The 24,976-nt window shown below is 42.9% G+C and overlaps 1 protein-coding gene across 3 annotated transcripts in view; it reads right to left on the bottom strand.

Annotated features, from left to right (window-relative positions):
• The window catches only part of BMX (BMX non-receptor tyrosine kinase), a 63,852-nt gene that overhangs the window by 30,603 nt on the left and 8,273 nt on the right, over positions 1-24,976 (bottom strand). For all 3 annotated transcript variants that reach the window (XM_037822656.1, XM_037822654.1, XM_037822657.1), the window contains 8 exons: positions 19,771-19,917; positions 18,590-18,694; positions 16,524-16,605; positions 12,122-12,241; positions 10,156-10,220; positions 6,564-6,739; positions 3,633-3,704; positions 2,893-2,946 (listed from right to left, as the gene is read on the bottom strand). In XM_037822656.1, coding sequence (XP_037678584.1) covers positions 2,893-2,946; positions 3,633-3,704; positions 6,564-6,739; positions 10,156-10,220; positions 12,122-12,241; positions 16,524-16,605; positions 18,590-18,694; positions 19,771-19,908 — 812 coding nt within the window. In that variant the 5' untranslated portion in view covers positions 19,909-19,917. The remainder of the gene's footprint in view (positions 1-2,892; positions 2,947-3,632; positions 3,705-6,563; positions 6,740-10,155; positions 10,221-12,121; positions 12,242-16,523; positions 16,606-18,589; positions 18,695-19,770; positions 19,918-24,976) is intronic.

Genomic DNA, 24,976 nt, shown 5'->3' with positions numbered 1-24,976 from the left:
ACAAATTATAAGAGCTGGGGAGAAAATTCTGCACAAAAACAGAACAGATCAAGATTCCCAGAGAAGGAAAAGAGGAAAGGAATCTCTCTCCTGGAGGTGAAACAATTGCACAAAAAGTGTAATCTTAAAAATTGCACTGCATATCCAAGGCAAGAATCAGATGAAGAAGAGCTGAGAAAATCTGAACAATTAAACACAGGCTCTTCTAAAGGTCTAAAATAAGTTGGGCCAAGTGTCAAAGAAGAGCCTTAACACAAAGCCAATCAACAACAAAGGAGAAATGGATTTTCAGAGTTAACTCATCAAGATAATCAGATGGCTAGACATCAATCGCTTTCCTGATTTCCTTTAGTCCTTTGTCGGTGTTTTACTTTAGCAATTTGAGCATATTTAGGATCATTGTTTTTAAAGTCTTTGCGGTGTCCCAGGTCTGGCCCTCCTCATTGATGGTTTCTAATGCTGTAATCTTCTTTGCCTGGGCCACTGCTTCCTGTTTCTTTGTATGTTTTTTAATCTCTTGTGAAAACCTGGACATTTTGATCTGTTAATATGGTGTCACTGGAATTTAGACTCTGAGGCATCAGTTTATTAAGCCTGCATCCAGCTAGTGTTAGGAGAGAACTTTTCTTGAATGCCAGGAGCTAACAAAACAAATGAATAAGTTAAAAAAGAAAAGCCCTTTCCCAGTCTTTGCAGATTGGCCTGTGCAAGTGCTCTCCTTCAGGGCTTATTCATATAATGAGTTTGGAGAATAGCTCCAGGCCAAAGCATAGGGGCCTCCCTGATCCTTTCTGCATGTCTTGTCTTGGGCATGCACATGAGGCCCTGGGAATCCCTCCATTTACGGGGTTCTGAATGTCCCCTCTTCCCTAAGAAATAGTTTCATCATGGTCCCAGGCACTGCACTGTATGTCCTACAGCTGGCCATGCCTTGCCCCAGGCAGCAAGACTTGACTGCTCTCCCACAGTGTTCTGTAGGACAGCTTGGCGAGCACCTTCTACACACAGGGCAAGTTCTGGGATAGTGAGTCCCTCAGGCCAGAAACACCAGCCAGGAACACGTGTTCCCAATGTGTGCACAAAGGTACCTGGCTCCCTCCAGAACGTGAGCAGGGATCTGCACTAGGAGCTAGTGAGGGGTGGGGAGGGCCAGCCAGGGCACCATGAGATCCTACCACCTTCAAGTGGACTTTTACTTGATTCAGCACTCGCCCTGCTACTGCATTCTTATAACTGTTCTGGACCTGTTTCTGCCAGTTCTTGCCGATTGTTCAAAACTTCTGTGGGGGACAGAATCCTGAACCATCTCACTCCACCATCTTGATTAGAACCCCCACAGGCATATTTTTAAAGAGATCAGTATTTCAATTCAGTATTTCAATTTCAGAGCAGCTCAGGCCTAATATTAAGGCATTATTTTTCCTTCTAAAACTCAGTGCCTCGGTCTTTGAATGGAGTAGAGTTGCTCCTGAAATTACGGCCATAAAACAAACACTCGCGTTACATTCACAGGCCAGGAGGCTGGGGGTGCCCAGGGCAGCATGAGAAGGCTGAGCCCCACGTTATACAGCCCTCCAATCCCGAGCTCCCTTTGGCACCTCTGTGATTTTGAAGAGGGCAGGTCTTCCCTGCTAATTTCCCCAGTGCTTGTCTCTCACTCACCATTTGAAAAGATGGGGGTAGAGACTATCTAAATGGTCAGGTTTGGGCTTTCCAAATCAAAGAGAGACTTCCAATTCATCCAAGTGCTAAAGATGAAAACCATGATCAGTGGTTCACTCCAACTGGTTTAAGTCTTTGTGTTCTTTTAAAGTGAAATTATCTTTGGAAATGACCTTGTGTTGGTCTTTCTCTGTCTTTTCTGTAGTAGTGTGAATTATTCCATCGGATGCCTTCCTGAAGCTAGCTGTTGGGGAAGGAGACAGGGACAAGGGGGAGCTGGGGCAGAGCTGGGACAGCACGGTCTTCTCCAACGTGACAGCTCTGACTCAGGCCAGCCTGGGATAGGGAAGAGGAGGAGAGGAAGCAGCGGCATGGACTTTGTAGATGCTCTCACTGCAGGTGCAGATGATAAATCAATAATGTAGCACTTGTATGAAAACAGAACTAGAAATATGCAAAATCCTAGGCTCCAAGGCGATCGTGAGGCACTGGTTATCAGGGGTCTGAGACATGCAATATGGCCGATGCCTCCACCTCTCCTTATGCCAATCTTTACATGCAGAAGACAATTCTTCATCCCTATTTGTAGAATCTTAGATTTCAGAAAGGAACCTACCGGTCACTCAGGCCAACCCGCTCTTCAGGGTGGATGAGGCGACCACACAGCCTTGTCTGCTCAGAACAGTCCAGTTTACACCTGACGTCCAGGTGTAATTTTTAATAGAGCACTCTTTCTCTCTCTAAAGTACCCCAATTTGGGTGTTAAAAGATAATGTCACCCTAAAAATAGGAATCTCGCCACACAAATGATATCATATTCAAATGTTTTAGTTATGCTACCTTGAAAAATTACTGCAAAAGAAAAATTGGATTCAAAGTTAATAAGAGCCTGCAAAAGTCACCCTGACAGGAGGTCCCCAAGGAATAAATAATCAGCGGCCATGACATATGCTGTGTCTATGAAGGCGAAGTGAAGTGATGGAAGGGGACACCAGGTATAGGAGATATTCAATGAATGTGTGCAGCCAATTTAAATAATCCAGACTGAGGAAAAATATTCTCAATGTCACCTGTTATCCAGAGAAATGGCCCAGAAGCTCATGTGACTTTTGCCTGTGTAAATAGAGCCTCCTGAGCAAGTCTGAGTCATCTGTTTTAATTCCTGTGAGGAACAGACTGGAAGCATCTATGAGCAGTTTTAGAAGAAGACAGAGGGTTTTCAACACTCACTCATAGTCATGCAGGTTTTCCTCTTCTTCCGATGAACTTGTCTCAGGCAATCCCCTTAAGAAGAAGGGGAAACAATATGAATGTAAAAATCCACCAAGAAATCGCCCAAGCACCTAGCAGTGCAATATCAAACCCCACCCTGACTGTATTCACGGAAATAAAATTCAGACTAGGCTTCCCTTTTCACACTTGGGAAGGTATCAGCAAAGTAAAGAGAGAGAGAGAGAGAGGGAGAGAGAGTTAGTTGCTGGCAGTTGGGCTCATGCTGAATTCTATGAGACAATGGCTCTTTGAGCCAGGAGGTCTCCGGGAGGCCCCCAGGAACTCAGTTTTCTTTGACCCTTTCAGAAGAGTGGGCTCAGGAAATAGACGAAGACTCCTTTGTCCTTCAGTGACAGCTGCAGTATGAAGTGAAAAAAACCATCTTGGCAGTGTTGGAACTATTCTTAAAGACGACTTATTCAGTTCAGGGATGTTTTCCCTCCTGCTCCAGAGGCCTGAGCCGCATTAATTTTCCTGCTCCCACCTGCGCATGTCATGGATGATGGAGAGGAAAATGGGTGTGAGGACAACCGTAAGCCATGGACATCCGTTCAGACCTGCCTAAGGGTTCAGAGAAGCCAACTACAGGGATTTTTTGGTTTACATAAAACCTAGTTTCAAAATTATTACAAATTTGGTTCATTTTCCTGCAAATGAAGCATTCGCTAGATGTAACGGAATAATTGGATTTCACTCACCACGAAATTTTTGAGGTGCTGTGATTTACGAAATTTCTTTCCCTTTGGTTACTGCATGCAAAATCCTCATGGCTACAAGAAAAGATACATTTCATACATTTATAAATGTTTATTCATTGATAAATTTTGAATGACAAAAATAATTTTGTTCGTGTGTGTTTTAGTTTTATGAACATTTTGACCCACACATTTCACTTGGCTGGAAAATTTTAAGCTAATGAGTCATTTTCACATTTTTTGTCCTTGAACAGCCTCCAATCCAAAGCAGCAGTTTGGCAGTACTCCTAAACAAGGGGGGACTGTTAACCATGGCTCATAATGACCCCGAACAATAGAAAACCTAGATTAATAAATCATTTTGACTGGGTTTGCTCTGGTTATCTTGTAGATATGCAAATTCTGTCACATATATTTTAAAATAAATTGTCATTTTCCTCTTTGCTGTTGTGATTACAATTAAAAGTCCTGGAAATACTGAACACTTGAACACCATCTGGACGCAGATGGCCCTGCAGGATTTTCATCACCCCCTGCCATCCGTCATTTTCTCTCTTTCCTGTTGGGTATTGAGCAGAGCCCGAGGGAGTGTCTACCTCTCAAAGTCCAAAGGCTGTTTTATCTGGAACATAGGACTTATTTCCTGGTTGCCTTCACAGCCCTTTTCAAAATCTCACTTCACAGCGACCAGCTTCCTTAACAAGGAAATGCTCTTCTGGTTCCATTTCAGAGAATGCCTGGAGAAAATCCTGCCCGCCAGAAGGCCTCCCCCTCCCCTCCCAAAGAGCCGTGACCACTAGGATGGCTTTTGGATTTCATCTCTTTATAAGAAGACTGTTATTTTAAAAAAAGGGCTGAGCCACTTATTTAGCCATCGTGTTTCAAGAACACGTGGTGATGGTCCATCAAGAGTACATCACCTGTGTTTTTTCATATAATGGATTAGTATACAGCCACTAAAAATAATGAGGTGTGTTCTCATGTATTCAAATGGGGACAATGTCCAAGATGTTAAGTGAAAAGAGCAAGTGGCAAAAAAGACTGTGTGGGGGAATCCGCTTTTGTTATGATATATTGTGGTAGCATGTGCATAGCAAAAAAAAGGTAGAGGATTGTACACTGAATGTTATGCAATGTCTGAATGCTTTAAAAGTGGCATGCATTACTTTATTCATCAGAAAAAAAATACAGATTTGAAAACAGTACAGGTGAAGGTAGTAAAAACGCAATGAAGTTGATGAAAAACTACTGTCCAATAGATGAGCTGATGCTCGTGGCTACATTTTTAAAATTCAAGTTCCATGAAGACATTTGAGCAATAATCATCATTCACTCATGGACCAACGCTGCTCACTTTCAGAAGTGATTGACCAACCCTTTACTAAATAGCTAGCTTTCCCAAGCTCTATGGGGAAAAAATCCAGGGTTGGGACTAGGGTGAGGTAAATGAGGTACTCACCTTGGGCACAAAATCTAATGGGGTGCTAAAAAACAACTCAGTAATTAAGATAATTCATGTTTTAAAGCAATAGTTTAAAAAGATTAAAATTAATGTAAAGATCCACGAGGCACAAAATATCAAACTTTAAAAATTAAGACAGGATCTGACAATCCTTGAACTTGGCAGCAACCCCAAGTGAATCAATAGTGCTAAGTACTTCTTTGACAACAGGCCCATCAGTTTCACCACAAGCTTCCTTCAGTGACTCACAGGGACCTGGAGCAGGGAGAGGGTTCCTGGGCCTACCAACCATCTCCTTCTACAAGAACGCTGGGCTGCCCCAAGAAATGTCACCCCTGCCCTCAGGCACCAGTTGTAGATTAATACACTTGGATTCTAGCTCCACTTTGGAATGAAAGGGACCACTACTTGTTATTCTGAACACAACTATAAGAAAATACACTTACATTCTTTCAAGTTCCACAAGGCTCTGTGGCTGTATCATCTGTACTGTGAGGCATTTGCTTTAGGCAAAAACGAGAATGGAAAGAATAAAGGAATAAGAGGACAAGGGAGAAAAGAAGGAAAGAGCCTTCAGAAGGAACATGGCCTTGCAGCCCCATTTCAGACTTCTGACCTCCATAACTATAAGAGAATAAATGTGTTGCTTTAAATCACTAAGTTTGTAGTACTTTGTTACAACAGCACAGTACAGCAATGAGAGAAAACTACACCCACATAGTAAGAAATGGGTGAGTCTCATAAATTGATATGGTGAGTCCGAAAGATGCCCACATCCCCTGTGGGGAAAGACAGACACCGGTCCCTGCAGGGGGAAGATGTGAGAAGATGGCAGACAGTGGACAAAGTGATGGGGAGGAGATCTGGGGCAGCACATAAAGAAGGGGAGTCACTTGACCCTTTCCTTGTGGTCACTTCGCAATTCAGTTCAACATTTCTGGAGCATCGATTGTGGGGAAGGCTTGGGGCCAGACCCCAGAGAGATACATGAGTTAAGTTCTCCATTCAAGGTGTTTTTCAATAGTGGTTTTAGGTAGAGTTTTCAGGCTGAAAAACATGAGAAGACTAATCAGGTCAGCCATGGCCTTGCCTGAGATGCTACTTAATTTTTGGCTAGTGCTGCCAAAGCACATTACAAAAATAAGCCCCTGCCAAGCTCTCTCATCTGAAAGATGTATTTTTAAGTTTCTGTGTTCTGGGAGGTGAAGTTATTTGCAGGATGAGAAGAGATAAAGGGGTTGGAGTAAAATGCCCAAGTATCGCTTTTATCGTTCGATAGGATGATTTAAGTGCAAGGTCTATATAGCTGAACCTCAGTGGGGCCACTGCTTCCCCAGGTTCCAGAACATTTTCTGAGAGGACAGCTTTATTTTAGCCAAGACCTATACTGACAGCTTCGAGGTTGAGATCCAAGTCAGGCAAGTAATGTTTACTCTGCATTCTGAGAAGCCAGCCTGAAAGCTGGGGTTTACCTTTTCATTTTTCTTACTTGCCACCAGTCAGGGCAGTCTTCCTTTGGAATATAACGCGTGTTGACATTCAGCTGGGAGCCACAGTTTTTCTTTGAGTCGCCATCGTACTGGGCCACAGTGGTACTTGAGGATGGGGCATCCATTCTGAGGACAGGAACTGCCCGAGGAATCTTCAGCTGTGGAGGACAAGAGATTTTAATATACCACAGCGAGCCACAGATTCATGTGGTGGGAACTAATAGCCAACGTATATCAGCTCAAGGGAGGGAGGGAGGAAGGAAGGAAGGGAGGAAGGGAGGAAGGGAGGAAGGGAGGAAGGAAGCAAGCAAGTAATGCTAAATACTGGTGAGGATACGGAGCAACTGGAACTCTTATACTTTGCTGGCTGGAGGATGAAGTGGTACCACTGCACTGGAAAGCTTTTTGCAGAATCTTCTAAAGCTGCACATGCACATACCCTAACGACCCAGAAATGCTATATGTGAAACCAAAAGACATGAAAAAGAATATTCATAGCAGAATTATTTCAATTAGATAAAAATTGGAAATGACCCAACTGCTCAACAAGAGGATAAAAGCAGCAGCATCTTGTGGTCGATGTAGGTTGAATAACACCAACCCCCCAAAAAGATATCCATGTCTTAACCCCAGAACCTGTGAATACCTTCACTTTCATGGTAAAAGGGACTTTGCAGGTGTGATTACAGATCCTGTGATGGGGAGATTAACCTGCATCATCCAGGTGGGCCTAATGCATTCACAAAGGTCCTTAAAAGAGGGAGGCAGGAAGGTCAGAGACTAGAGAGAAGATGTGGGGATAGAAGCAGAGGTCAGAGAGGGGAGAAGATGCTGCCCTGTTGGCTCTGAAGATGGAAGAAGGGGCCAGGAACCAAGGAATGTAGGTGGCATCTACATTCTGGAAAAGGCAAGGAAAAGGATTCTCTCCTAAAGCCTTCAGAAGGAACATGGCCTTGCAGCCCCATTTCAGACTTCTGACCTCCATAACTATAAGAGAATAAATGTGTTGCTTTAAATCACTAAGTTTGTACTACTTTGTTACAACAGCACAGTACAGCAATGAGAGAAAACTACACCCACATAGTAAGAAATGGGTGAGTCTCATAAATTGATCAAAAAAAGACAGACGATTCATGACTGTAGACTTCATGATACCATTCACCTAAAGGTCAAGCTCAGGCAAACACACCATGATGGTACAAGTCAGGACTGTGATCACTCTTGGCGGGATGCAGTGGCTGACAGGGAAGAGTCTCTGGGGTTCTGGGATGTTCCGTTTCTTAATCTGAGCATGGCTTATACGGATGTGCTCAGTTTGTGTAAATCAGTCAAGCTGAACCCTTGGGCTTTGGGTGCTTTCGTGAGTATAGGTTATGTTTTAATGAAAAGTTTGCATAAAAATATGTATCCACTCAGAATTTAATTTTTTTTCACACTGTATTCTACCTTTTTTCAGGGATATGATTTATTCTGAGTTGAGGCTTGGACAGCCTGGAAATTTTAGTTATGCAGGACACTGGTATTTATGAACTGTGAAATGGGTTCTCTCCAAAAATAATATAGTGGAAAGTTCCCTAAACTGAAACTTCTCCCCTTGCTGAACAGAACGGCAGGACAGCTGATTTTTATTTCCTCGGCCCAGTAAAGCAAGCCCCCAACTGAATGCTCTGGTAAAAACAAAACAAAGGAAAACATGCTTTTCACAATTCCCTCTCTGATCCCAGGTTCATTTGGGCAGCTCAGAATCAAAACAAGCTATGGAACCCTTGGCCACTGATTTGTCTGGCTGATAACCATCAACACATTTCCCAAAGAATTCCTTACCAGAGACTACATGCAATGGTTTCTGGTTCCTGAACTATCCTCTGCACTTTGTTTTAGAACAAACTTTAGGGAGGTGTAACTTACATACCGTAAAAATTGCCCTTTTTAAGTGTGCAGTTCAATAACTCTTTAGTAAATGTCTCAAGTTGTGCAACCATCACTTAGAACATTTCCATCACCTCAGTAAGATATCTCTTGACCATTTATAATTAATCCCCATTCCCACCCGCAGCCTCTGGCAGCCACTCATCTACCTTTTGTCTCTCTCTTTGCCTCTTCTGGACATCTCTTAGATTTTTTACACAGTCATGCCTTTCAAGGTTCACGTCTGCAGCACGTATCTCAACCCAAACAGCCATGTCCTCCCATAACAAAGTCAAAACCCCAAACCGTAATAATGGATTATTTGGCCTTCAGTTTGGTTTACAAAAATTATGTGTGGCTTTTGTTTAGCTAGAATGAAAGAATTAAGTGTATGTGAGTGTATGTAACTGAATATAAGTACCCGATTCACTGTAGACCTGATCTGGGGGATGGAGATGCCCCTTTACTTTCAGGTGAGCTTCCAGAGAACCACGGGGAGGCCATTTTATGTGTTTCCTGGCATTTGAAGAGGCAGAACCCTGCTGGGGAAAGCAAAAAGCAGGAGACTGTGGCTGTGAACCCAAGAAGGCAAAGAGCAGAAGGAGCGGCAGCCTGTACTGGGAAAGCAAGCCACATATAGTTTTACTAACCAGAACAAACAAGGCTTTATTTGCTTTACTGTAGGCCAACTCCACCCTTGGGAGAGAGTTGGCCGGAAGCCATTTTGGAAGGAACTCTGCCTGACATGGGTGAATTGACCCTGTAGAGGGGTTGAAGCCTGGAAACCCAAGAGCTGTGGGTCAAGACATCTCTTCTGTCATAAAACTGCATTTGGAGATGCCCCCTCCCCAGTGGGAAACTCTTGAAAATCCCCCACAAGACAAAGAACAAGATATTGGGAAACTGTCTCACCCAGAAGCCACCATTATGAAATCATGATGGGACCAGCCATGTTTGACCCCAACCCTGAAAGGGTCGAAATCTCAGCTTCCCCTTGGCCCCCTACCCCAAAGGAGGCTGCCAGCTGCTGCAGACCTGAGCTAGATGAAGGGGAGAAGTTTTAATGTGGAATGACGTTTGGAGCTGAATGATTTTAACACTAGATGGGGCAACTTAGAGACTGATCTCAGGACTACTAGTAATTGGGGGCATTTTTAATCATCTGAGAGTGACTGGAAAATCCATGGAACCTGCCTGACACTTCATCCAGAGGCAAAGAAGAAAGCCCAGAAGGGGCTTTGAAGGGATAACGGCAGGAAAGAAGTTGTTGTCTGTGCCCTGTGGAGTTGTGTACAGTCACCAGGACAGTTAAATAAGTCTTGGCCATGCTGGTGGTAGGGGAGGAATGACAGCTAATGACAGCTGTGTGTTATGTGTAGATGCCTTCTTAAGGGCTTTTCCCACATGCACCCATTTTCTAGGTGACTATGTGTTTACTGGTTGGGGAAAAAAAGGCCCAGTAATTAAATTTAAAACTATATAATGGCAAAGTGGTTGTATATTTGAGTCCATTATTTGATACCACCCATAGCTCTTGGTAGCTCATGTTTTTCCCTCTGTTTGCTGAGCAGTCTGAATGAACCCCACATTTCTGAGTCTTGAATCTGGCAATTCTTGGTTTATTTAATATATCCTGACTATGAAAAAAAAATGAAGGTTGACTCACCACCCTGTCTGGGAAGACGGGAGATCTATGTTTCTCTTCGTTGGTTGTAATGTGCAGATCAGCATCTGAAAAGTATAGCCAGGTAATGTCAGAAGGAACTGTAAACAGAAGCAAAGCAAACACCAGTGCTATGAATCAAAACAATAAGCCATCTGTGTGAGGAATCCTCCAGATTGAATGCCTTTAGACATAATATCTGGAGTGATTCTATAGCTTTCCTATATAACACCAAACTCAAATTCCTCTCCTCCACCGTAGATTATAAATGTCCTTCCAAATCTGGGAAGAAATTCAAGTTCCTCTAAATCCTATAAACTATGAATTCATACCTCATTTCTACTTTGCATGTGAGTCACGGATATGTAATCTCGTTGGGTAGTACATGTGAACCCAGGGGACAGAATCCATGTCTGAGTCCTCAATAAAGCCCATATAAGATGCTTGGAGATCAATACATAGCTGATGAGTACATGAGCAACCTCCTGCATGTTCTTTCCTGTTCTTATGATAATTGTTGATTTCTCTATCTACTGCCACATGTAGACAGATGTCCAGGCTGTGAGAGTGAAGCCACTGTATACTCAATAAGTAGGGTGGCCATATGGTTTATAGCCCAACTTGGGCACTTTTGACAATGAAAGGCTATGCTTTTAATAATTATGCCAGGATACTAGGCACAGGATGGGACCATCCCAAACAAACTGGAGTATATGGTCAACCTACTCGTAGGTCATGTATCCTGGAAAGAGGATGGACCAGGGCAACTTGAAGACAGAAAGAAGCAAAGACACCCAGTTGTTTCCTTACAATAGCTGTACTCATGGGCTGCCCAGTAGCTCGGCAGAGGTGGCCAAGGGAGTAAGTTATACTTGGACAAACAAACAATATCACCCATTGCTCATGAGTTAGAACACCCCCATACTCTGTAGTTTTCTTCAAAGGCTTCAAAAGGGCCTGTGGCACCCAGGACACATGGCAGGTACCATCCGGACAGAGCCTACGAAAAGAATCCCAAGGCCATGCTCTCTTTGGCCTTTTCCCTGCTCCTCCCAGGGAGCTCAGACAAGGTCATAGCTGGACTCTGGGTTTCTGGGTAATGATGCCAGACCATAAACAGAATCACTGGAGAAAATGCTTAATGCTCTAAGGAGATCTTACTCCCCAGCCCCTCACAGTGGAAGGAAGATCCATGTACAGTAAATTCTGTGTAGTCCATCAAATCACTATAATTCATGAATACAAAGAGTAATGTGATGTAGTTGAGGTGAATTCATTGCAGAGTCTCATTAACATGGAAAATACAGCAGATATTCACTCATTGATTTTGGTGTAAAATTATGAGCAGTAACATTAACAATTATGAATTTGAATAATATTGCATGTGCTTGTGTATTTACAGTTCATGAAGTGCTATCACACAGCTGATCCCTTTCAATTCTTTAAAGCCACTGTAATCCAGCCATATTTGGTCCAAGCTGGTAAAACTGTTACCAAAATAAGTTCTCCTTTTTTATTTATCAGCAATTTCATATTGTTAGATAATTATAACCTGCTAAAATGCATAAGCCCCTCATTTCTCTAGAAATATAAGTCTGGGTAGAAACTGATTCCATGTAAAACAAATCCTTCAATATCTTCTATTGATGTCATTAAGAAGTTAACCAACATGAACAGCATAATAAACCACTTTAAATATCTTTTAAAACTTAGCCATCCATCATTTTGCTATATATGGTGATCAAAAGTGTTTCTTAAACTTTATCCTTTGATATTTTTTTTTAAAAAAAGAACATTAGTTTTTTGGTTTATGATTTTTGTTATTTATATGGAAAAAAGTCTTCTTCATGATGCCAACCAACTGGCACATCTGATTTCCTGAACTGGCGAGTTGTTCTGGTATTGGGCAGGGTTGGCCTAGTGGGGCACCACCCACCCAGGCTCCAGCCCAAGAGAGGGGTCACATTACATGCTTCCCAGAGGGTACATCCTGGGGCCGCTTTGCAGCTCTGCTGGCAGCACAGGAACTTCCCGTCCACGAAGAACCCGCTGTGGTACTTGATCAGCAGGTGGGGGTTGCCCTTTATCTCTGGGGAGCAGGCAGGAAGAAAACAAGATGTGAGCAAATGTTGGCCCAAGAGGAGAAACGCATTTACAGAACAATGGCCAGCCCGTTCGGGCCAGCAACCTGGGGGAAGAGCAAATGTTTCTCGAAGGATCTAAGTCCTTCACTCAGAAGTTAATAAGCCAAAAGCAAAAGAAAAGTCTAGCCCATATATATGTAGTGAGAACAACACAAGAACATATATCAGTCTTTAAAAAAGTAATTTTAAAAAAAGTGCCTCTACAGAGCTGCCTATTAAGGGTTTAGAAATACATCCCTAAAGGAAGTGAGCATGTTCTCTGGTGGCAGGAGGCTGGAGGGTAGAGCAAGAGCTTAGCAGAGAGCAAGGAAGGTTTTAATAAACTTATGCTTTCTCCCTACTTTTTATTTTGAAAAATTTCAAATGTATAGAAAACTTGCAAGAATAGTTCAATGAGCAGCCACATACTCTACCTAGATTCACTAATTAACTGTTTGCCACATGTTTTATCTCTTTCTCTTTCTGAACATACATACTACTTCTTCTTTTTCATTTTATCGTTACTATGTTTGGCTTAAGTAAGGTACAGACATCATGACCTAAATAATGTCTCCCATAAATCCTTCAGCACGTAATGTCTACAAACAAGGACATTCACCACATATAACCATAATACAATGATCGTGCTCAGAAAAGTTAACACTGATACAACACTATTAATTAATATGCATTTCATATGCAGGTTTTTGCCAATTGTCCCAATAATATCGCTTATAATCATTCATTGTTTCTGATCCAAAATCCAATCCAGATTCACACATTGCATTTAGTTACCTTGTCTCTGTAGCTGTTCTTGAATCTAGAACAGTTTGTCATCCCTTCCATCTTTCATGACTTTGACATGATTACACTAACGAATGAATGGTTTATGGGGTTACTTTGCTAGGAGTATGTACATTTGAAAAAAGAACCATGGGGCTAGGGTAGTATTTAATCCAAAGGAATGAAACTCTAAGGTTGGAGTGTACTCTTATAACAAATTAGCCCCTCTTGAAATACAACAAACCTATAAGGTGTTGGTAGAGCATAGTTCAAAATAAGAGTCTCTAGGGGGGGAAGGGCTGGTTCTACTTGTGGCTTCAACTCGATGCATCTTGATTTTCTTTTCCTCGAGGATTCCCTATTTTAATCCCAGGAGATCTCTGCTCCTCTTTTACAATCCTGACTCGAGGAAGTATATGGACATAATAATCACTTCACTGTGTCATTGGGAGGATTTGACATAATGTATTTAAAGCACCCAGCACAACATTTGGCCCAGAGTGGGTGTTCAATAAACAGGTGGGCTTTAGTGATGCCATTGCCTTAGTTTACCTCAGCTCAGCTAAAAGTGCAGGTATAAAAAACAAGTTACACAAAGGTACCACACTAATGCAGGGTGTTAATAATGGGGCGGGGGTGGGGGTATGGAAATGCTGTATTTTCTACATTTTTCCGGAAAGCTACGACTTCTATAATTACAAAAAAAATTTACAGAAAAAAGAAACATTAATGAGAATTAAAGAGAAATTATCACAGACATCACAAAGTGCAAAAGGAGCTAAGACTATAAAACTCAAGTCTCTGATCTTGGTCCCAAATGATGGTTGCGATTCCCTGGGCACACTACCTGCCTTTTCGCTCTCTAAGTTCCTGGACTCTATATGTGAGGATCTCTCTTATTTTCTTCCACATGGATGTAGTTTCCTAGGCAACTCATTTTTTCCCATCCAAGTCCAAAAGTCCACATTGCAGCACTGACCCCACCTCATAATGAGAATAAGAGGAACACATATATTAATATATGGATAGCACTTTACATTTTCATGGTTCCCCCCTTCGCGTATATCATCTCGTTTAATCTATCAAAAGCCTGGGGTGGGGGCAGGTATTATTGCTATCATGACTCTTATAGAGTTAGGTAAACTGAGGTAGAGAGAGGTGCTGTAAAATGCTCAAATTCACAGACCTAGTAACGAGCAGATCCAAGACTCAGTCCCCAACTTCTTCTACTACATTTCGATGCACAGATGCCAGCTTCCCTGCAAACCCCTCTTCAGGTTTAATTTGGGGAAGGAAGGGCACAATTTATCCACATTGGGTCCACCAAATTCAGAACTGTGGTAGCTGACACTCCTTGAGTTCCCACTGAAGGGCAGCCCAATTCTTCCATCTGTGAAATTCTATGCCTCCAATGTCCACCTCGGTTTATAATGCCTAAGCCAATTAATAGACCCAAAAAGGGGATTCATTGTATCCCAGTGAAACTTGGTAGGGGAGAGATTTTTGAATAAGCAGACTTCTTTGTTTTCCTGTGGCAGGTTGGTCAGCCAACCTGACAACTGATACCATACATCTTCTCTCTTGCTACCGTCCAGCAGAGGCTGGAAAAGCCAAGTACTGTCTTCCAATCTCCCTTGCACATAAGGAAGGCCATGAAACACAGTTCTGGCCAAAGAGGCACGAGCAGAAATTTGTAGGGAGAGTTCTGAGCAAACCCAGAGCCTCTCCAGGAGCATCTAGAGTGGCAGGACAGAAAACTAGGAGAAGCCTGGGTCCCTGCTGACTTCTTTGAGCTGCTGCACTAGCCCTGGTCTGCCTACCTCTGGCCTTGTTAATGTGTGAGAAGAACAAACACATATTTGTTTCAGCAATGGTTTGGGATCTTGTTACCTGCAGCTCAAAGCATTCTCAACTGATACAAATTGCTTACTGGGCATACGGCAGCCCTAGTGGTGGGGTCTCTCTGCAGTTTCATGAAGGGCTGAGAGACGCACTTTTGCTCTTCTCTCCAATCTCCTTTTACTTTGCACATGCCCCCACGTGAGGGCCAGCTGTCCAGGGCCCCTCTAAACCTGCCCACCGTATACAGTCCCAGAAAGATCCCCAACAGTGGAAGACCTAGGGCCTGAGCAAAGCTACACACGGGAGGGGTCTACACAGCAAATGCCCCCCAAGAACCTCTCCCTGCCACCCCTCACAATAGGAGGCTGAATTGGAAGCAGCATCTCAGAGCTGCTCCTGGAAGCCCCATTGTAGTCACACAAGTCACTCATTTCTGGCTCATGACCTATCTAGGAGAGAAGAAATGTGATCCCCCATTTTACAGGTCAGGAAACTGAGACCCAGAGATGTTCAATGGTTTTATTGGATGACACAGCAAAGCAGGATTCGGATGCAGGTTTGCTTGACTCTAACAGGGATGCCCTTCTCACCTCCACGAGCTGGTGGGGGCAGAGGGAGGCTTCTCTCCCTTGGCATCCCTTGACTGTCCTACAGAACAGGTTGCTAAACCCTTTCATGAACATGGAAAAGTAAGCCTTGTGTGTGAAAAAGGATGCATTTGCATAGAAGTGGAGTATGAGGTTGTCTAAAGAGGGATAATTTGAGTTACACTGAGAAAGAGCTATAATCGAAAACCTGAATGAAATAAAGCAAACTCTCACCATCTAGGAGCTTAATTCCTAAAATTCCACCAAGAAAATCATTCATTTGGGTTAAATATTGTCCTCACCTCATTATCCACCTTGAAAAGGGAAATATTGCAGGGCGGAACATCTGAGTGCCAAGTTACTAACAAAGATTTTCTCTTTTCTACCAAAGGTTGTTACCAGGGCAGCCTAAGAATCACTGAATGAAAGCTTCACTAAATCCCCAGTTTTGCCTGGTAAATTTATACTGTACTGGTTAAAAAGTTGGGTTTGGGTGATTGAGTCCTGAGCCCCTGTCATTAGGTATGTGAGACTGGGCATATCTTTTAAATATCATGAATCTTAGTAAAAGGGCCAATAGTATTATCCCTTCTGTAGAGTTGTATGAGGATCGCCTAAGAAAATGTTTTACAAGTGCTTGACTTGGAGTTGGCAAACGGTAGGTGCTTACTAAATATTCCATATGACTGTCCCTGTATACATTGAAAGAACAGTGGCTACCAGAGCTGGCACAGCCCCCAAGGACCCAGACTTTGCTCCAGGGTGGAGAGCAGGTGGCCTGGCTTTCCCCTCCCTGCGGGGAAGGCACAATAGCCAGCTCTGTGCTGCTCTGGGGGTGGGGAGGGAATCCGACCCACAGGCTTCCTCCACATCATACAATGAGAATGCAAAATGAGGATAAGCAGGCACATCCCCGAGGGTGATAGGGAAAGCAGGAGCTTCTCTCTGGGCATCAGCTCCTTTTACTGCCATCTCTTTCCTCCACCAAGCCTCAAATGAACTCAATGACTCCCTTTGATAACATTTTTAAAATTACCTTTTTGTAATGCCTTCAACCACTGACTTCGGCTCTCTTCATTGGATGCATAGACGTAGAGAAGCCCATCTTTATAAACGATCTGGAATGGAAAAGATGTGGTGCATTTAGATATAATGGCATCAGAGTTCACCTGGGTGCAGTTGTAAATGTTCTATTATCCAAAATAAACCTTGAGTTTGCTTATATGATAGACATTAGATTAGGAACTAGAGGGGAAAAAAATTCTACAATTTTTTTTTTTTAAAATCCTCCATCCCTCGATTTGTTTTTATCCTGGACACTCTTCTCCATTCTGGAAAGTCACAGAAACAATGCATCTGACAGCAGTGAATGCTGAGGTCTCATCAGGGATTCCCTGGACCACGAAAAAGTATAAAATGTTAGAGAGTACGGGTATCTTAGAGTTTCCAGTCCATCCACCTACCCAGAGCATGACTCCCTTGGAAAATGTTTATCTGCCCTAGTCTTAAAAATACCTCCAGGCACGGAATGTCCTCTCCTTTGCTATGCTTGTCAACCTTGCCAACTTCCATATATTCTGATCATTCTGCAGGTCATGCTTATATTGAGTAAAACCATGTCTCCCAATTACTTCAGCCTGTTAAGTCATGTCCCACCTCAGGAACCCCCTTCCCCCTCCCCCAAATACGTCATTTTCTATTCTAATGAGACGTGTTCAAACACGTGATGGTTACACTATCATCCCCAGATCCTTTCTTCTCCAGACTTCTCTAGCTTATTCAACTCTTGTTGCTAAATAAATAATACAGATCAGTTTTTGAACACCTACTAGTTGCTCAGCTCTTATCTAGACACTTTCATATTTTAATCTATTTGGACCCTATGAAAAACATATAGTTATGCCCATTTTACAAATAAGGAAACTGAAACTCACAGAGAGGTTGACTATGTGGTCTATGATTACACAAATGGGTACAGTGGGACCGGGAGCTCTGTGGGACTCCAAAGCCCATGTTCTTGTGCATACCCTAAGCCCCTGTGATGTGGGTTTCAATCAGCTTCCATGAGCACACTCTCCCCTGGTTTCTCCCAATGGGGTAATGTTCTTTTTAAAGTGGGAAGTATGGGTTGTTCATCAACTGGATTATTTTACTTTTTTTTATTTAATTTTATTTTTGGCCATAGGCCCCTACTACTAACACTGGGTAGTCCGATCATCTGAAGGACAGTCCATCCACCTTTAGATTAGAAAGGAAAGTATTCATGACATAATAAAAGTAGGGCATGACTTAGATCCAGCAACTTCCAAAGGGTGCTGTAGGCACACTCTCGTAGCATGCCACTGTTTACAATTCTTCAGGATGGAATTAAAACTCCTTACCAAGGTGTGCGACACCCGTCCTGATCTGGCCCTGCCCCCTCTCCCAGCTGACCGTCCTCTGGGCTGTCACGGGCTGTGCCATTCACAGGGACTACTCAAAGCTCTCCAAACATGCTCTACACTTTCCCCTATCAGGGCCTTGACATCTGCTGTTTCTTTTGACTCAGCTGCCTTTTCTGTCTTTTGGGGGGGAGGTAAAGTCCACTTGATCTTCCCATCCCAAGTGCCACCTCCAGTAGGAAATCTCCCTGACTGACCTCTTGGAGTGAAGAGTGACGCTTCCTCTTCCGGGGCACTATGGCATACTCTGCTGACCTCCATCTTAATTCTCCCTGCATTTAATGGTCTGTCTGTTAGTCTCTTTCCCCATCTCCCTGTAAATTTCGTGGGGGCAGCGATGGTGTTTTCTTCTCCATAGTTTGCCTGCTACCTTGGAGAACATCGGGGTCCATCGATAATGTTTGATGAAAGGGATTGTCAGAGGCAGGTCAAGCCACTGCTGCCCACACGCTCATCTTGCGTCCCCTCCCTCCAGGGAAAGCAGATGGGGCAGAGAGAAGTTTAGCATAATACCCAACTGCCATCTGGGGAGACTCCAGGCCATACCACTGTCTGAACAAATCATTTTACATCACGTTTTTTCTCCCAGAGCTATTGAGTTCATAACAGAAGCTACAAAAGGAAGACCCATCCGTCTGATGGAGGGCGGCCCTCCTCCTACCTGAAATGGGTACTGTCTCTCCACGGGAGTCTGCTCCTCCACGTTTACTTTCTCCACACATCTGATTTTCTTAATCTCGATTGATCCTTTTCTGCTGCCTCTTTTCTGAATTCAAAACACAAAATATAAGATGCCTCATATGATGCACCTTGGTGCACAAAGAAAAGTATAAACCCAAAGTTACGCTGGGGAGGGAGATGGGGGATAAGGTGAGGCATGGGGAATCACTTCTGATTATTCTATATGTGGTCAAAATCCAAAGGCAACAGAACACATTTCTGGAGTGTGGACCCAAACTCATATATGCCCCTTGGTAGGTTGAATTATGTACCTGAGGTGTGGGGAAAAACCACATGTTCTTAACCTTTATCCATTTCTGTGGGGATGAACCCATTGTAAATAGGACCTTTAGAAGATGTTATTTTTAGGTAAGGTGTGGCCCAACTGAATGAGGTTGTGCCTTAATCCAATCACAGGAGGCTTTATGAAGACAAAGCCATGCGGAGGAGGAGAAGCTAGAAGTCGACAGAACTGGAGAGAAAGGGGAAGACGCCCCCATGTGCATTGCCATGTGCGTTGCCAAGTGACAGAAAAGCCAAGGACCCAAGGATTCGGCAGCCAGCCCAGAATGCCCCAGGAAAATAAAGAGTTAGCTCCACAAACAAAGCATCTTCATTTTGTTTCAACTTTATGAGGGCATTTCAGCTTACTGTGAAGGAATATTCAACAATATAGAAATAATCTTATTTCCAGCATTGTTTTAAAGTAGGGTTTCTCGTCAGCACTAGTGACATTTTGGACTGGCTAATTCTCTGTTGTGGGAGCTGTGCTGTGCATTATGGGATGTCTAACAGCATCCTTGACCTCAACCCATTAGATGCCAGTAGCACCCACCCCTCCCCACCCAAGTAGTAACAACCAAGGGGCGGGGTAGAATCACCCCCAGTTGAGAACCACTGTTTCAAAGTTATCATTTGGCTTAGTAAAGTTAACTAACATTTTAAAATCCTTTATATGAATCATTATACCTTGGTTAAGAAAAGGCAACGTGGTAAGTGAATGCAAGTTGATTTTTCAAATGTAAGCTAAGAAACTGGACATGGTTTCATTATGATGAAGCACTCTGTAGAGACTTAAGATGAATAAATGGTATAAAAATGATGGAATAAGTAGGGTCTCACCATTTTGTCATATTCATAGTAGGAGAGGTTTGTTTTGGTCAAAACAAAAAGTCGCTCTTTGTAATTATTTGGTGACATTTTCTTCTTTTGCTGTGACCTTTTGAGAAGAAGTTCTTCTAGAATGGATTTTGTATCCATATTATCGTCCTAAATAAAATGAAATAATTACAACAAGTTTTGCAGCATCTAGCTCAGTTCTCTTTTAGCTTTCCTATTGTTTACTCAACTATTTCTCATTCAAGGATAATATAAATGCTAATTTAAAAAAATAGACCTATTTAGGATTATAGAGTAAAATGTAACTAAGCAGGCTCTTAAATACACACATAAATACAACTCTTTTTTTTAAAATCGCCTTTGATTTTTAAAAATATGTTGATTTTTAAAGCATTTATGCATTGTGCTCATTCCCCATTCTGGATCATAAATTCAGATGCTAATATCTTTGCATCACCCTCCAGATCACCTTATGAAAATGCAGTTTACTCCTTAAGCGTTCTATAGGTATTTGTTGAATTTAATTGGAGGTAATCAACCTTTTTTACAACTTGAACTCCAGACAGCTCACTATCTTTCAAGTAACTGATCAACTGAAATTTCCCTCCATTAATGTGGCCAGTTGTTTGACCGAATTATCCAAAGCACCGTCAACTCTGGACAAGGGCTAAATTTTCAGTATTTTTGAGAAAGAATTTTAAATCAAAGTGAATGCCCAAGATAGAACAAAATGAGGAAAAATCCATGAAAGAGCAATTTTTAAAATGCTATCAAAAGAGATATAAAAGAACAGAAAAATACATGGTACATTTACAAACTAAAAATACTCTTGCTTCCTGACCCCGTCCCAAATCATGTAAAACAAAATTTAAGATATTTCTGGAAAACAACTGCATTATTTTTCTGGGCCTCCTAAGACTGTTGCTTCAACCCTCAGCCAGATATCAGCTCTGATAATGAAAAGTAGCAATGTTAAGCAGTAGCTCACAAGAGATAAAACTTCTGATGTTGTTCTTTGCAATCACGTGGCTATTTGTGGTCAGATGCACAGTGATTAAGATCTTTTTTTGTTTACTGATCATCTGAAGTTAATTAACATCACTCACCTTATACTCGCTAGAGCCCAAGTTTACAAGTGGGTCCTTAACTTTAACTCTCAAGCACCAAGCAAAAACTCACTGCTTCCAGGCACTCACATCCTCTCAGTTTATGCCAGAGGCATGAATTACAAAGAAGAGATTTGCATCCTATTTATCCCTTTCAATCAGGAAGTGCCCATAAAGGCAGCGCTCTGTCTGGATGGAGGCAGGTGCCAAATGAACCCATCCAATCCCTAGCGGGAATTTCTTCTCAGTGACCCAGAAGTACCACGGCCCCACTGTGACAGGGGTGGGGATTAAAGGAGAGTGAGAAATCGAGTCTGGAGAGGCCCGGCCAGGGCTCCTCCTGACGCAGATCACAGAACTCTAGAGACGGGACTCAAGAAAATCAGCTTTGATCATTTATTTACTGGGGGGTGAGGGGCTATTAATCCCTAAAATGTTCTCCAAGGGCACCATTTGATTTATAGGCAGGAGTAGTAGAAATCTTATCCATTAACTATAACAAATTCTTGGTCCCTTTTTGCTTCGGGTACTGTTTTATCCAAAGAAGAAAAAGAATAATTCTTTTTTTTTGGGGGGGGGGGGATGGAAATCTGGGCTTCTTTCAAGCACGATGGGTGCTATTGGCCGTGGTCTTGTATTCTTTGCCCCAGGGCCCGAAGACAGGGCAGACATCAGGGTGTGGGGGACCCAGCAAGACCTGGCAAGGCGGGCAACATGCCTGCTTTCACCTCTGCCTCCGTTATAACCGCTGTACGTCTGCCTGCTCGGATAAGCTTATTTTCTACAACCAAAGTCTATGGCCAGAAGAGAATTTGCTTGACAGTTTGCGAAAACTGTGTACAGTCTGCTTTTTGTGAATGCAAGTCCCTATTTGGAAACCATACCACAATGGATATAGTTGTAGGGTGCTTTTGCCTTTTACATTTCTAAATGTAAAAAAAAAAATACATACTAATAAAGCAAAAAAAAAAAAAAAAAAAAAAGAACACTGTGAAAACTCTTGGTCAATTTCTCTTCCATCCACAACTAAAACCTCATTCCTCAAAGCAAAGTGGCTAGTTGAATAGAAAGTTTACTTTCCAAAAATTTTTTTCAGATGCTGAATCAATTCATGACATTAAGAATGCTGATTTTAAAATGCAAATACTGATGTCCAAGGCAGTATGCAGTGTCTCCCAGGATTGCACAAACACTTTTCTGTTTCTAGAATTTTCACGTGCAGCACATTAGAAATGATTTGGGGGGAATGTGATCTGAAAAATCATCCTGGTGAATCACAGACACCACTAACAAATGAAACTCACCGAAGTTGGCTGCGTAAGGCAGAAGGAAGGAGAAGCTGCTGAGCCCTGGAGCACATTCTCCAGGGAAGGTAAGTGGAAAGGTTGACACACGTTGTTGCATCTGATGAAATATACTTGATCAAATTGCGACTTAATTGTTAATTCCAAAAATCCTGCCCTTTGTGATTTTTGTGTTTGTTTTCATTTCCTTTTATTATATGTAAAATGTGTTTAGTCTACAAAACCAATGTCTAAAGACAAACAAAAGAAAAAAATTGCTCAACCCGTGCACTGTTAATATTTTGGTGACTATACCTCCAGATGTTTTTCTTTTCAAATATTTATGTGCATGTGTTTATTTTCACACAAAAAATGGGTTCCTATACTGTGCACGTGCGTCTGTAATCTGTTGTTCTCATGTTACAAACACCTGGAGTCCACCTCTTTGATGTTCCCCCCAGGACGGCTGGTCCTTCAAAGTTCTACTCCCTGACCGGGAACCCCGAGGCTTCCTAACAAAATTAGGAACCCTGTTTTTATGACCCACACATTTGTCATCTGCAAATCAGACAAGCTGCCCGGTTACTGCTCAGGTTTAGCCCTCCTTTTCTCCTTCTATTTGTTTCTGTCCCTCCTCTCAAAATCCTAGATTCTAAACTGAAGGTCGTTCTATGCTCTCTCTTGGTGTCAGAGGTGAGAACTTTTAGAAATGTAATGTCACTTCCCCTGTATTAGGACAATAAATAAATAGGGCCCAGGTACCCACTGCTGACTCTGTAAGGTTCTGCCAAACAACTAGCCAACTCTGCTCTGCCCACCCTTCTTTAAGAGAAAGTCAGGCAAGAAGATAAAACAATCTTTCATAATACAATGAGATCCCAAACCTCGTCAGTATTAAGCAGAAGTCTATTTCCATAGAGGAGCTGGTGGGATTTGGCTGGACTCGCATCAATTTGCTTACCAAATAGCCACAGCTACCTATTTCCATAAGCTCAGGAAACTAGAAAGAGGTCAAAGAGTAGGGAAACAAACAAACAAACAAAATGGGCAGAAATCAATACAGTTTTCTATAAGGATGTCAGCCACCGTTATGTAACCAAAGGCGCATGTGAATTAACGTAACTTGGAATCACTATGGTTCTTTCGGGTTTCTACAGAAATGGCATCCTCAGAGTAAGAAGTTCAATTCGGTAGTATTACTCTGCCCACCTGACTCAGCCTACAATATGCCCCACGCTGAGTGACTTATTCCAGAAATAAAGAAAGGTCAGTTCTCCATGGCCCCAAGTGACCACTAAGGGGGCTCAGAGGCAGGTTCCTCACTAATTAGAATGCAGAGTTCCGTGGGGCAGTGGACTCGTGGAAGCCTTGGAGTGGGGTACAGTCCTGTCATCTGTGACCAAGCCCCTTCCCTTCTCTAACCTTCAGTTTGCTGGTCTATAAAACACGATGGGGATCAGCTCTCTCACTTTCTGGGACTTAAAATGTGAGAAACTTTATGTAAAAGCACTCAGCACACTGGGGACACCGAATCACGATTACCCAAGCAAAAGAGGGAAAGAAACAACTCAAATGCTAGAGTGGAATCCCTCCACTCTGCCATGAAAGGAAGGAACAGCTGCCTTTTTTTCTAGAGATAATCAAGAAAGACTATGCAAGAGAAGGGGCTGAAACTGGACCTAGAAGGATGTGAGTGATTTTAGCAATAACGATCTCAGCCAACATGTAAGGAGGTAGCACCGTGGGCCACGCAGTACCTAAAGCAGCTTACGGCGGCTAACATGTTTGTGGGTCGCGGCCGTCCTCTGTGACATCAGCCCCTGCTTATAGGGGACAAACCCGAGATACTAGGAGGATAAGTGAATTCCCAGGCCTCATGGCTAGTGTCGTGTGGTGGAGCTGGGGTTTGAACCCAGGCAGTCTAACTCCACAGCCCATGTTCTGGACCATGACGCTAGCGTTAGGGAAGGCCGTGCCAGCTCTAGGACCTTCCTAACAGGACGGCAGCCATAGAATGCCAAGGCTGGTAGGAACCCTAGAAGCCCTTGTGCAGATGTGAGGCTGAAGCCCAGCAGGCTCAGTGACTTAGCCAGAAGGAAGGCAGAAAGGTACACAGAATTAAAAGGGGCCGCTGGCTGGTCCCCTCAACCAAAACATCCATTCCCCACTGGCCAAAGATGGTGCCTTTAAAGCTTTATCCTTTATAATCGAGAGATGAGGGTAGTGATTCCTGGCCCCTGGACTTCATTTAGTTACTCTCTCTTACTTTATCATTTAGCTAAAGCTTTTGATGGGGTCAAGACATTAAAAAATGTGTGAGGTAGAAGGGTGGCGGGGGGGGGAGGGTGGGAAGGAGAATGAAGATGCTGTAGGTGGCAGCGGCGGGGGGTGGGGTGGGGTGGGGCTCAGAAAGGGAACCCAGAAAAACCTGCGACAAACTTGACCTTCAAATATTTGCCCAGGGCCAGGCCCCCATTTATCTTCCTGCTACATAACTGAACAAAAGATGCTGGTAAGTTGAAACAGGAACAAAAAGTTTAATTCAGAAACACATAAAATGGCTCAAAAATATAAATCTTAAGATGCTGATCAAAGATGAATACAGGCTCCACAGAATGCGACAAGGCCCTATTTCACGCGTGATGTCATGCGGGAGAGAGAGAGTTATAGTTGATTATGGCATGACACGGACAGAGATCCTTCTCATGCTGACACTCAAATTCTCAGCATTTTGAGAACCAAAGTGAAATTACAAAAACCAGACACTTAGGGAAGGCCATTTTGCAAAAAGAAAGCAAGAATTCCACTGCTATTCCTTTG

The sequence above is a fragment of the Choloepus didactylus genome, chromosome X (genome assembly GCF_015220235.1).
Source record: "Choloepus didactylus isolate mChoDid1 chromosome X, mChoDid1.pri, whole genome shotgun sequence".
In the NCBI taxonomy this organism is placed as follows: domain Eukaryota; kingdom Metazoa; phylum Chordata; class Mammalia; order Pilosa; family Megalonychidae; genus Choloepus; species Choloepus didactylus.
The sequence above is the reverse complement of the archived record's forward strand: the minus strand, read 5'-3'. Positions and strand labels throughout refer to the sequence as shown.